Genomic DNA, 14249 nt, shown 5'->3' on the forward strand with positions numbered 1-14249 from the left:
AACTGGGGGTTTTTAGGTTCAAAAAGACTTGCTCCTTTTTAGCTTCCAAACCCTCATGCTAGGGCCCAGGTTTCTTTTTTTGTCTTCCAAAGCCTTGTATCTAGCTCCAAACTTCTATTTTTAGCATTGAAAGTCTCGTTTTTAGCTTTCTAAAGCATCCCATTGGGTCAAACCCCCTCCTTTTGAGCTGCCAAGGCCTCCCCTTGGAGGGCACAAGCAGGAGCTGGGCAGATGCTGCCCTTGTGTGTCTCTGTGCCCGTGCGGCCGCTGCGTGCCGCGTCCCCTCACACCCCAGGCTGCACATGGGCAGTGCCTGGGGGTACCCAGGGAGGGCCTTGGGTGGCCGCCCCTGTGTCAGCGTGTGCCCGGCACCCCATGTCCCGTCCCTGCCCACCACACAGCACACACCGGCCCCAGCCTCTTGCCCCCCGCCCTGCAGGGAGCCCTCAGCACTGAGAAGGGCCCCTGAGCTCAGCCTTCTCCTCTGCAGGGCCATAGCAGCTCTGGCTGGGATCTGTGTGCTGTGTCAGTGCCCCACAGAGAGCACAGACACACTGAGGCACAGACAGTGCTGCTGGGCGGGGAAATGAGCCCTCAGTGCCCTTGGCTGGCCATGGGGGGCTGAGAGCTTGAGCAAGGGCGAGACACGGAGTGGTGTGAGGGGGATCCCTCTGCTCTCAGCAGGGGCTGGGGCTGTGCAGGCGCACAGGGGATGGCCACAAAGGGGCAGCAACAGGGCGCTGGGCACCAGGCAGGGGCACAGCCCGGCTGCCCTGGCTCTGCTCTCACCCACAGCCCGTCCTCTGGCCTCGCAGCCCTCGCTCAGTTCTCCCTGAGGGCAGCAGAAACGCTGAGGGCTCCTGTGCAAATCCATCCCTGCACAGACACTGCTCTCTCCTGCTACACTCAGTGCAACTGAACCCCCCTCAACGTCCCATTTCTGCTCTGTCGCCGCTTCCTCTCAGAGATGCAGCGACAGAACAGAGCAGGGCAGGAGCAACTCCTCAGCTGTTTGGTCTCTGCTGCACAAGTACCACAAAGACAAAGCCTGGACTACACTCCTTCCTTGAACCATCAGCCATCAGCAGAGGAAGACAGCTTCAGCCAGTCGGTGCACCCCTGCTATTACATCTGGGCACCAGAGACAGGACTCCAGTTTGGCAGCAAGAAACAGCTGCATCAGCTTATGGCAAGATCCTCCCCAGAAATGTGACACAGAGATGCCAGGGCACACGGCAGGCTACAGGAATGGCAGCCTTGGTGGTGACCTGCTGATCTGTGCTGATCCACCTGCTCATACACAAAGAGGAAGGGAACTGTCCTCAAGAAATAAAACCCCATCTGAATGAGATCAATGCTGTAACCATGGCTCACAGAAATGCCACCCATGAAGTACTCGGGTCACTGGGCCAGTTCCAGGAACGCAGCATTTGCTCTGGCACACCACGCTGGGGAGGGGGCTCAGGATGAGGAGGGAACCCCAAAACACCCCAAAAGTCTTCAACACCCCCCCAGAATCTTCAAGGACTCAAACAACCCCAAAAGGCCTAAAAATGCCACAACTCCCCTCTCCAAAGGCTCCCACATCCTCCCAGTTTATCCCTCAGTAGTCTCTTCTCAGTAGCTCCCAGAAGTCCCAAATTCCTCCCCAGGAACCCCCAGTTTACCCCTAGAGGCCCCCAGTAGCTCCCAGTGACTCCCAGTTCTCCTCACTGCAGCCCCTTGTGCCTCAATGAGCCGCCCAGTAATACCCCGTAGCTCCCAGTTCACACCCAGTAACTCCCAGTACTCCCCAGTGCCTCCCAGTAGCCACACAGTTCCCCCCTCAGAAGTCCCAAACAGCTCCTCCCCAACTGCTCCAGCGTGGCTCCTTCCCACGGGCTGCAGCTCCTCACCGACTGCTCCAGCCTGGGGCCTGCCATGGGGGCAGCTCCTCACACCCTGCCCCAGCGGGGGTCACCCACCGCCACAACAGTCCCACGGGGACACACTGCTCCAGCCCGGGGCCCTCCCAGGCTCACAAGCACTGACACAAACCTGCTCTGCACGGCCACCTCCCCACAGGCTCCCAGCTGCTGCCAGGAGCTCGCTCCACGATGAGCTTCCAGCACAGCCACAGCCTCCTGCAGCCCACGCCAGCGGGGCACGAGCAAGGGCTCCGCGCGGGGCACGCTGGGAAGCTGAGGCCCCGCCCCCTCCGCCGCACGCCGCCTCCTGCCGGGCGCCGCCGCACAACTACAACTCCCGGCACGCACCGCGGCTCCCGCCCGCGGCTTTGGGCGGCAGCGACGCGCTGGGGGTGATGGGAAATGGAGGCTGCGGGGCGCCAACGAGCCTCCGCACCTCCCGCTTTTAGGGTCTTTATCCCAGTTTTGCAGATTAAACCCCTGGTTTTAGGGTCTAAATCCTTGTATTTGGGGTCTAAAGACCCAGTGTTAGAGTCTAAGTCCTAGTTTTCGGTCTGAACTCCCTGTTTTAGGGTCTAAATCTCCTTTTTTCGGTCTAAACCCACAGTTTTAGGGTCTAAATCCAGATTTTTGTGGCCTAAAGTCTAGTTTTTAGGGTCTGAATCCTTGAGGTCTATACCACCTGGTTTTGGGTCTAAATCCTCGTATTTGCTGTCTAAACTCCCAGTTTTAGGATCTGGATCCTCTTTTATGGCTAAAACCCTAGTTTTAGGGTCTAAATCCTCATTTTGGGGGTCTAAACCCTCAGTTTTAGCACCTAAATCCCCTTATTTTGGTGTCTTAACTCCCAGTTTTAGGGTCTGGATCCTCGTTTTTAGGACTAACACCCTGGTTTTAGGGTCTAAATCCTTGTATTTGGGGTCTAAAGACCCTGCGTTAGAGTGTAAGTCCTGGTTTTCACTCTAAACTCCCTGTTTTAGGGTCTAAATCCTCATTTTTTGGGTCTAAACCCACAGTTTTAGGGTCTAAATCCTCATTTTTTGGGCCTAAAGTCTTGTTTTTAGGGTCTGAATCCTTTTTTTGAGGTCTATATCACCTGATTTTGGGTCTAAATCCTCATTTTTGCTGTCTAAACTCCCGGTTTTAGGGTCTGGATCCTCGTTTTTACAACTATACCCCTGCTTTTAGGGTCTAAATCCTTATTTTGGGCATCTAAACAACCAGTTTTAGCGTCTAAATCCTCTTTTTCAGTATAAATCCTACTGTTTAAGGGTCTAAAGCCTTATTTTAATGCCAAAACTCCTAGTTTTAGGGACTAAATTCTCTGTTTTGGTCAAACCCCCCCTGTTTTAAGGTCTATCTATACCACCTAAATCCCTAGTTTCAGGGTCTAAATCCTTCTATTTGGGGATCTAAACCCACTGTTTTAGGGTCTAAACCCTCATTTTTGGAGTCTAAAGTCTAGATTTTAGGGTCTAAAGCCTTGTTTTGGGATCTAAACCCCCAGTTGTATACCCATTTTTGGATCTAACCCCAAACTTTTAGGATCTAAAGCCTCGTTTTTTGGGTCTAAACCCACAGTTTTAGGGTCTAAATCCTCATTTTTTTGGGCCTAAAGTCTTGTTTTTAAGGGGTAAATCCTTGTTTTCGGTCTAGTCCCCCTCTTTTATGCTCTCAATCCCCATTTTTTAGTCTAAACTGACACCTTTACGGTCTAAATCCTCTTTTTTGGTGCCCGTGCAGAGCAGGTTTGTGTCAGCGCTTGTGAGCCTGGGAGGGCCCCGGGCTGGAGCAGTGTGTCCCCGTGGGACTGTTGTGGCGGTGGGTGACCCCCGCTGGGGCAGGGTGTGAGGAGCTGCCCCCATGGCAGGCCCCAGGCTGGAGCAGTCGGTGAGGAGCTGCAGCCCGTGGGAAGGAGCCACGCTGGAGCAGTTGGGGAGGGACTGTCTCCCGTGGGAGGGACCCCACAGTGCAGCAGTGGGAAGCGTGAGCAGGCCTCTCCCTGAGCAGCAGCAGCGGCAAAGTCCATCTGTGATGAACTGAGCACAAGCCCCATGGTCTGCGCTGCTGGGGGAAAGGAAGGGGAGTCCTGGGCAGAGGAGGGGTGGGGGGACGGGTTTTTCAGACAGTTTTATTTCTCATCTCCCTGCTCCTCTTTTGTAATAATCAACCCTTTTTCTCCCCAAGTTGAGTCTGTTTTGCCCGTGACGCTCACTGCTGAGTGACCTCTCTGTCTTTAACTCACAAGTGGTTTGTTGTATTTCTCTCTCTTTCCTGTCCCATTTAGGAGGGGGAGTGATTTAATGACTTGGTGGACACTGGTCTAAACTACCACAACTCACCTGGCAGCAAAACCTCTCTGGGCAAAAAGAGATGTGCTGTAGGGCCACCCCAAGTTTCCTCTGGAGCAGCACTGCACGCCGTTGCTGCTGGGATTCTGAAGATGGCCCCACAGCTCTCAAGTTGTCCCTTGCTCCTGTTACAGTCTCAGATCTGGGAAAAAAAAGCACAAATTCCCTATTCTGCTCCAAAGCTTCCAAATGACACTGTATTTCCCTCATTTTCTCTACCCAGTCCTCAGGCAGCTAAGTTGTGGGCTAGACTGAGTGAGCCTGAGCCATGCCCAAAACCACAGCAAGGCTATTTACAGACCCCACCAGCTGGGCCATGGCTGGGTGGGAACCAAAGCTAACAGCAAAAACTGTTTACAAAGGCGAAAAGGTTATGGAGTGTGACAGGGGTAAGGATCAGCCTGAGACATGGGGAGATGGCAATCAGAAGGGTCAGGACAGAAAGGGACAAAACCAACTGAAATGACCCTTTCAGAATCAACACTGGAAAACTGATGCTGTAACTACACAACTCTCCGGGGAGCAGCACTGAAAAAGTGTGGGAACAGTCCCCAGTTTTGAGGCCCAGAGTTGGGGCAGTGCCAGGAGGTTTCTGATGAAACTCATTTACATTTCCCGTCCCTGTGTGTGCGAACAGCACAGAAGTAGCGGGCAGAGTCCTGTGGGCTCAGGGCACTTAGAGACAGAGCAGTCCTAAACCGGGAATTGTCCCGGGACACAGAGGCTCGACCATTCACTGCCGGTGCACGTTGAATCAGTGATGAACTAGGGGAGATAAAGGACACCCACTCCAGCCTGCCTCCGGGTGCCTGACGGTACCATCTTATTGCGTATGTCCCGAAGTTGAAGCCGTGTCCGCGGCAGGAGAGGAGCACGGAGTCCCCGGGCGCTCGCTGCCCTCCGCGGGCTTCCACCAGCCTCAGCTGCGCCCACACGCCTGCGGACGGACGGATGGAGAGCGCGGGCACCGGGCACGGCGCGCCCACGGCCCGAGGACGGGCACCCGCCGCCCCAGCGCCCCCCGCCCGGCCCGGACACAGCCGCAACAGCGGGGCAAGCCCCGCACCTGAACCCTCCCGAACCCTGCTCTTCCCTCTCTCCTTCTCACTTTCCCTCGCCCTCTCCCGACTTCTCCTTCTCTCTCCACCCGTCCCTCTCCCTGTTCTCCCCCTCCCTGTCCCCCTCCCTCCCGCTGCCGCTGCCCCCGCCCCGGGCTCGCCGCCCTTCCCGCCCGCTGCCTCTCACCTGCCGGCCCCAAGGCCAAGCCCAAGCCCAGCAGCCATGGCCCCAGCCCGGCCGCCATCGGCGGAACAAGGGCCCGGCGGGGCCGCACACGAGCCGAGCGGAGCCGAGCTCGGGCCCGCCGCTGCCCGCCCCGTCGCCTCGGCCCCTCGCCGCCACAGCGCCCGCGCCTCTGCCCGAAGCCCGCACGGCCGCCCCGGCCCGGCCCCCCGGCGACAGTGCCCCTCCGCGCAGGAGAAGGGGCGGCGCCACAGCACCGGCGCGGGCTGGCCCCCTGCTCGGCCCCAGCGCTCCTGCGCACACGCTCAGCCCCTGCCGAACGGTGCTGGCGAGCTTCAGAGCTGCAGGAAACGAGGGGACGGTGCTGCAGATGACCCGACGGCATCAAAAGGCTGCTCCGTTCGATCGGCGCTAAGAGCCGCGGCAGAGATGTGGCGGGGGGAGACGTGCGGGAACGGACAGCATTTGCCTTCAGCACATGTGCAGGTGACAGCGCTCTGCAACGAGCGGCTGATCCAGCGCAGGGTTGTGCTGCTGATAGCCTGAGGCACCTCAGCCGGCTGCAGCAGTGGGCTGCCAGCAGCCTCACAGAGCTCAACAAGCACTTAGGACACATTGCTGCAGCGGGAGCAGAACAGCCCTAAGCACCAGGACAGTCCATGCTCACCCAGCTGGAAACAGCTCTGCAGAGAAACACCTCGGGGTTGTGGTGGACACCAAAGTTTCCGTGAGCCAGCAACGTGCCCTGGCGGCAAGGGCAGCCAGCAGCATCATGGGCTTCTCCTCTCTCTACTCCTCCCTCTCCTCCCCGCCTGCGCGCCACCAACAGCCCTGCGCAAGGGACGGGCTGTCAGCCGGCAGCGGCAACTCGCGGGTGTCTCCCCGTGCCCCGCACCCCCAGCCCGCCCTGGCCCCGCTCCCATCCCCTGCCTGCAGGGATCGAGGCACGGTGCTTAAACAATCCTATACACTGCTGTTGCTCCTTGGCCTGTGCCAACCCTAAAGCTGAGGTGGGTAAAGAGAAAGTTGTTGCAATTGCCATGTGTAGTGGGTCTGGGATGGTAGTGACTTTCCACAGCAGCTCCTGCAGTGCTGTGCTTACTGTTGATATCAATGTTATGACTAACGCTCGCACAGCATCAGGGCTGTCCCTCCAGCATTCCTTCCCCCACCTTCACCAATAGCTGTGGGTGGGCATGATCTTGGGAAGGACTATGGCCAGGAGAGCTGATCCAGGCTGACCAAGGAGATATTCCATACCATATGACATCAGCTCAGTAATATAAACTGCGGGAGAGGAGCAGGAAGGGGAGGTGAGATTCATTTCTGGCCTTCCCAAAGCAACCGCTACACATACTGCAGCCCTGCTTCTCGGGAGGTGGCCGGACATCGCTGCTGATGGGAAGTAGAGAGGAACAGCTTTATCTGCTTCTGCTTTGCTTCCCACGCGCGGCTTTGCTGCTTATTTATTAAACTGCTTTTATCTCAACCCACGAGACTCCCATCTTATTTCCTCCCCTTCCCTGGCTTGCTGAGGAGGTGGGGGATAAAGCGGTGTGGTGGGCACCTGGCATCCAGCCAGGCTCAAACTACCACAGTGCCGGGCCGGCGGCCCTCCAGGAGTCGCTGGGGGTGGCCCTCGGGAGCAGCGCTGCAGGGCACAAGGGATCACGGGGGCTTTTTCCTGCACGGGCCTTCCCTCCCTGCACCGATGGCAGCAGAAGCGAGGAGCTTCCAGCCTCTTTGGGAACCATCCCGTGTCCCCGGCGCATCGTCACATAAAGGATGTCTCTGCTGATCTGACTTGGTGTAGAGAAGTTTTTCTGCCCCAGCACATTTGCAACAACCTCACTCAATGGAGATGAGAGAGTCTGAGGCCCCCACACACACACTTGCTGCCAGTTCATGATGAAAACCCTGGAGATTTGTTCCCCACGCATTCACAAGGCCTGTTGCAATCTTCCCCCGCAGCTGCTGGGCTGTTCCTCCTGCCCCTGCCTACATTTCTGTACTCTAGTTCCATTGGCTCTTATCTCTTTGACAACTTCCATCTCTTCTATCAGTTTCTAACCATCCTTTGACCAATTCTGTCTGTCTCTTTAGGATCACCCCAATTCAAGCTAACTTGAGGCCAGGCTGATTTTTTCAGGCTATAGGGTTTATGGCACATTCCTGCCAAATCTCTTCTTCTCTCTGGACTGAACAACTCTCAATGGCATGTCACCATCAACTGAAGCTTTGACCTTGAACAAATATTGGAGAATACTGACACACATTACCCACATTTTTCCTGACCCTGGACACTGATTCCCTCACACACATCACACCAGAGGGGCTTCAAACACCCTGGACACTGATTCCCTCACACACATCACACCAGAGGGGCTTCAAACACCCCGGACACTGATTCCCTCACACACATCACACCAGAGGGGCTTCAAACGCCCTGGACACTGATTCCCTCACACACATCACACCAGAGGGGCTTCAAACAGCCTGGACACTGATTCCCTCACACACATCACACCAGAGGGGCTTCAAACAGCCTGGACACTGATTCCCTCACACACATCACACCAGAGGGGCTTCAAACGCCCTGGACACTGATTCCCTCACACACATCACACCAGAGGTTCAGGTTCACACACTGGGCACAAATCATTTCCCACAGACACACACTGGCTGTAACAGAACAGTGGGGAGAGCAGCGGGGAGGGTGCTGCAGAGGCCGGCTCTGCAGGAGGCCTCAGTTTGATCCCTCACCAGTGACCTCTCCTCCTTCCTCTCCTTCCTTCCCCTGTTGCCATGTTGGGCTCCCTGGCCTCACCTTCCCTCTGTGCCCTGAGGCGAGGCCGCCTCTGATTGGCTGCGGGGCTGTCACTGCCCTGGCTGGGCCCGCCCACCCTGGGGCAGCGTTTTCTCTGATTGGCTGAGGAGCTGTCACTCTCTCCTGGGCTGGGCCCGCCCTCCCTGAGACGATGATGTCTCTGATTGGCTGCGGGGCTGCCACAGCCGTGGCTGGGCCCGCCCTCCCTGAGGCGCCGCCGCCTCCAATTGGCCGCCGCGCACACGTCAATCAGGGCTCTGCTCGCTTCCTGCGCTGCCATTGGCTGTGCGGGGCTCTGGCTCCCCTGCGGGCAGCCGCTGCCAGGACACCAGCTCTGCCTCTGGGCTCGGCGCTGCCCGAGCCAGGCTGTAACAAAGACGCGATGGACACGGAGGGACAGGACAAAGCCCCCAGCCCTTCAGGAAGGTCTCAGAGCAGCCTGTCAGGCAGCAAGGGCTGGGAGGGTGGAGCTTGGCTGGCTGACATGGATCCTAGGACCTCTCTACAAGGGTAGGACACCCGGGGCTGAGGGCTTCCTTCTATCCCTCAGCGTCCTGGCGTTTGCAGGGTGGGCTGAGCACACTCGCTGTGCACCATGAGGGACACCTCACACCGCAAAAGAGTGAAGTGAGGCAGAGCTTGGCTGGCTGAAAGGGTCCCCTGGCATCTCTCTGGAGGGGAAGGAAAGCTGCGACTGCCAGCGTTCCTCTGCCGCTCAGGCTCTGCCGCTGATTTCTTGTCTCCGGGCCCCTCCTTCTGGCTGAGCAGCCGTCCTGCATGCGACTGACGCCCCTCCCGCAGCCAAAGGGAAGAGCAAAGCCCCTCACAGCCAGCCAGACTCCACATCTTGTCCCACAACGCTCCAGCAAAAGACACCTTTCCCCTCAAAAACCCACCTGAACCCCACTTTTCCCCTCAAAACCTCACCCAAACGCCACTTTTTCCCTCAGAATCAGGGAATCGTTTGGTGGTTAAAGCCCCTGAAGCTGCTGCAGTCCCAGCGCTCCCCACACCCTGCCCAGCCCAGCACTGACCCACGGCCTCAGCACCTCAGCCCCACGGCTTTGGGGTCCCTCCAGGGCTGGGCACTCCCCCAGCTCCCCGGGCAGCCTGGCACTGGGGCTCACACCCCTCTCAGGGAAACGGTTCTGCCTCAGCTCCAGCCCCAACTCCCACCCAAACTGCACTTATTCCCCTCAAAACTCCACCAATAACTCCACTTTGCCCTCAAATCTCTACTAAACTCCCACTTTCTTCCTCAAAACTCCACCAAAAACCCACTTTTTCCCCTCAAATCTCCACTAAACTCCCACTTTCTCCTCAAAACTCCTTCAAAACCCCACTTTTTTGCCTCAAATCTCCATTAAACTCCCACTTTCTCCTCAAAACTCCTTCAAGACCCCCTTTTTCCCCTCAATTCTCCACTAAACTCCCACTTTCTCAAAACTCCTTCAAAACCCCACTTTTCCCCTCAAATCTCCACTAAACTCCCACTTTCTCAAAACTCCTTAAAACCCCACTTTTTTGCCTCAAATCTCCATTAAACTCCCACTTTCTCCTCAAAACTCCTTCAAGACCCCCTTTTTCCCCTCAATTCTCCACTAAACTCCCACTTTCTCCCACAAAACTCCTTAAAAACCCGGCTTTTCCCCTCAAATCTCCACTAAACTCCCACTTTCCCCTCAAAACTCCTTAAAAACCCCACTTTTCCCCTCAAATCTCCACTAAACTCCCACTTTCTCCTCAAAACTTCTTAAAAACCCCACTTTTCCCCTCAAATCTCCACTAAACTCCCACTTTCTCCTCAAAACTTCTTAAAAACCCCACTTTTTCCCCACAAAACCCCCAAAGCCCCACTTTTCCCCTCAAAACTCTAACAAACACTTTTTCCTCTAAATTCCAATAAATCTTTTTTTTTCCCACAATACTCCACCAAAATCCTACTTTTTCCCTCAAAACTCCTTCAAGATATGACTTCTTCCCTCCAAAACACCACAAAAACCCCACTTTTTCCTCAAAACTCCACTGAAACCCCTTTTTTCCTCAAAACTCCATCAAAATCCCACTTTTTTACTCTGAAAGCCCCCCAAACCCCCAGTTTTTCCCTCCAAACTATGCCAGAATCTCAATTTGCCTTCAAAATTGCACCACAACTCCATCAAAAACCCCCTTTTCCCCTCAAATCTCTACTACCACTTTTTCCCTCAAAACCCCTTCAAAAGCCAACTTTTTCCCACAAAAACACACCTTTTCCTCTCAAAGGTCCACTGAACTCCACCTTCTCCCCTCAAGACCCCCCTTTTATCCCTTAAGACCCCAAAACCTCCCCTCTTTCCCCTCAATACCTCCGTTTTTCCCCTCAAACCCCCCTTTTCCCCTCAAAAAAACCTCTTTTAACCCTTAAGACCCCAAAACCTCCCATTTTCCCCTCAAAACTGCAATTTTCCCCATCAAACTCCCCTTTTCCCCTCAAAATCCCTCTTTTATCCCTTAAGACCCCCAAAACTCCCCATTTTCTCCTCAAAACCCCCTTTTTGCCCTCGAAGGACCCCTTTCATCCCTTAAGATCCCCAAATCTCTCCTTTTTCTCCTCAAAACCTCTCTTTTTCCTCCTAAAATCCCCTTTTTCCTCTCAAAAACTCCTCTTTTAACCCTTAAGACCCCAAAACTTCCCCCTTTTCCCCTCTAAACCACCCTTTTATTCCTTAAGACCCCCAAACCCCCCTTTATCCCCTCAAAATCTCTGTTTTTCCCATTTTTCCCCTCAATGCCCCCTTTTTCCCTTCAAAACCTCTCTTTTATCCCTTAAGATCCCCAAACCTCCCTTTTTTCACCTCAAAACCACTTTTTATCCCTTAAGATCCTAAAACTCCCCCTTTTTTGCCCTCAAATCTTGCCTTTATCCCTAAGACCCCAAACCTTCCTTTTTCCCCTCAAAACCACCTTTTATCCCTTAAGATCCCCAATCTCTCCCCCTTTCCCCTCAAAACCCCCTTTTTATCCTTTAAGACTCCACAACTCTCCCTTTTTCCCCCAAAAGTCTCCTTTTATCCCTTAAGACCACAAAATCTCCCTTTTCCCCTCAAAACCCTTTTTCCCCTCAAATCCTTCGTTTTTCCCCTCAGCCAGCCCTTTTTCCCTCAAAACTCCACCAAAACTCCCCTTTTCCTCTCAAAACTCCTCTAAACTCCCACTTTTGCCTCAAAACTTCACCAAACCTCACGTTTTGGCTCAAAACTCCCCCCAAACCCCCCTTTTTCCCCTCAATACTCCACTTTTGCCCCTCAAGACCCTCAAACACCCCATTTATCTCCTCAAAACTCCCCCAAAACCCCCCTTTTTCCCCCTCAAAACCTCTCTTATCCCTTAAGACCACAAAACCTCCCATTTTCTCCTCAAAACCCCCTTTATCCCCTCAAAACCCCCCTTTTCGACTCAACCCCCCTTTTATCCCTTTAGACCCCAAAACCTCCCATTTTCCCCTCAAAACCTCCATTTTTCCCCTCAAATCCCCCCTTTTCCTCTCAAAACCCCTCTTTTATCCCTTAAGACCCCAAAACCCCTTTTTCCCCTCAAAACCCCCTTTTTCCCGCCTTTAGACCCAAAGCCGCCCCTTTTCCCCTCAGCGCCAGGCCCCGCCCCTCCCCTCGGCCCGTCCATTTCTCACGGGGGGGGTGCGAAACAAACCCCCCTCATTTTATACAAAACCTTTATTCTGTAACAGTGTGTGTTGGGGTGGGGGGTCCCCCAAACCTCCCCCCGCGACCCCCCAACACTGAGAGGGGGGAGCACAGTGGGTGCCAAGGGGGGACACACACATAGGTGCACCCCCCCCCCGCCATCATCCCGAGGGCCACAATGCCGCCCCCCCCCCCCCCCCCCCCGCCTTAAATCTCTTGATCTACACAATGAATACGGCGGGGGGCGGCTCAGGCGCGGGGGAGGCAGCGGCGGGGCCAGGCCGGGGGGGCACAGGCAGCGGAACGAGCCCGCGGTGTTGAGGCAGCGGCCGGGCTGGCAGCGGGGGGGGCCCGAACACTCGTCCACGTCTGGGGAGGGCGGCGGCACAGAAGGGGTTAATGGGGTATTGGGGGGGGGAAGGGATGGGGGGTGGGGATGGGGAGGGCTCAGGGTGCTGGGGAGAGGGTTTGGGTGCTGAGGAAGGAGTTTTGGAGGGGGGCTGGGTGCTGGGGTGGGCTGGGTGCTGGGGAGGGGGTTTAGGTGCTGGGGGAGGGGATTTGGGTGCTGGGGAGGGGATTCGGGTGCTGGGAAGGGGATTTGGGTGCTGGGGAGGGGGTTTGGGAGGGGGCCTGGGTGCTGAGAGAGGGGGTTTGGGTGCTGGGGAGGACTCTGGGTGCTGGGGGAGGGGACCCGGGTGCTGGGGAGGGGATCAGGGTGCTGGGGAGGGGATTTGGGTGCTGAATGAGGGGGTTTGGGTGCTGGGTTGGGCTCAGGGTGCTGGGGAGGGGGATAGGGAGGGGGTTTGGGTGCTGGGGAAGGAGTTCGGGAGGGGGTTTGGATGCTGGGGAGGGGTTTTGGGTACTGGGGGAAGGGCTCAGGGTGCTGGGGAGGGGATTTGGGTGCTGGGGAAGGAGTTCGGGAGGGGGGCTGGGTGCTGGGGAGGGCTCTGGGTGCTGAGGGAGGGGGTTTGGGTGCTGGGGAAGGAGCTAGGGAGGTGGTTGGGTGCTGAGGGAGGGGATCAGGGTGCTGGGGAGGGGGAGTTGGGTGCTGGGGAAGGAGTTTGGGAGGGGGTTTGGGTGCTGGGGAAGGAGTTTGGGAGGGGGTTTGGGTGCTGGGGGAGGGCTCAGGGTGCTGCGGAGGGTGATAGGGAGGGAATTTGGGTGCCGAGGAGGGAATTTGGGAGGGGGCTGGGTGCTGGGGCAGGGCTCTGGGTGCTGGGGCGGGCTCAGTCTTGAAAGGGGGCTCCTGGTGTTGGGGGGTGATCAGGGTGCTGGGGTAGGGGTCAGTCTGGTTGGGGGGGGTCAGACTGAAAGGGGACTCAGGCTGATTTGAGGGAGTCAGGCTGGTTTGGGGGCTCAGGCTGGTGTGGGGGTGTCTGTTTTGGGGGGCTCAGGCTGGTGTGGAGGTGTCTGTTTTGGGGGGCTCAGGCTGGTGTGGGGGGTGTCTATGTTTTGGGGGGCTCAATCTGGTGTGGGGGTGTCTGTGTTTTGGAGGGCTCAGGCTAGTTTTGGGGGGCTCAGGCTGGTGTGGGGGTGTCTCACCGACACAATCGAGCTGCGCCGGGTCCAGCCGGTAGCCGGGGTTGCAGCTGCAGGTGAAACCGTCGGGGAGCCGGACGCAGCGCCCGTGGCGGCACCCACTGAGCACCCCACACTCCTCCCCTGGGGCTGGGAGGGTCAGGCTGGGGGTCAGCACCCCAAAATCCACCCCCCCTCCACCCCACCCCCTCCCCAAACTCACCCTCCTCCTCTTCCTTCTCCTCTTCCTCCTCCACCAAGGCTCCGTGGGCTTGGTAGAACCAGGTGTGGGGGTCGGGGTCAGGGTGGGGGTCGGGGGGTTCATAACGGGTTCCCCGAGGTCGGTGGGGGATGAAAGGTAAAGGGGGGGCCTCAAAATCATCCCCCTCGTACCGGGGTGGGGCGTAAAGAGGTTCGTGAGCGCCGATGCCGCCAAGCCCCGCCCCGAAAGAGTGAGGGTCGTATTCGGAACGGGGGGGCAGAGTGGGAGGGGGTGAGGTGGGACCCCCCGAAATAGTCGGGGCTGTAAGGAGGGGGGTGGGGGGGGGGGCGTAATGGTTGGGGAGTGCTCGAAGTGGGGCGCGGCGTAGCCCGGGGGGCGCAGAACGTTGCACAGGAACTCGAAGTCGTCTGGGGAGGTTGGAGGAGAGAGAGAGGAGAGAGGGGGGTTATGGGGGAACCCCACACACAGTAAACGGGAATGGGAGGGGGTTGGGGTGGGGGT

General features: G+C 56.9%; 1 gene segment (V, D, J or C); it reads right to left on the bottom strand.

Moving 5' to 3' along the window:
- Nucleotides 1-4860: 4860 nt before the first annotated feature.
- On the bottom strand, nt 4861-5570 carry LOC133627571 (Ig heavy chain V region C3-like). The segment is given in 2 exon segments: nt 4861-5195; nt 5504-5570. Coding segments are annotated over 2 exon segments (393 nt in total).
- Nucleotides 5571-14249: the final 8679 nt, after the last annotated feature.

The sequence above is a fragment of the Colius striatus genome, chromosome 22 (assembly GCF_028858725.1).
Source record: "Colius striatus isolate bColStr4 chromosome 22, bColStr4.1.hap1, whole genome shotgun sequence".
In the NCBI taxonomy this organism is placed as follows: Eukaryota; Metazoa; Chordata; class Aves; order Coliiformes; family Coliidae; genus Colius; species Colius striatus.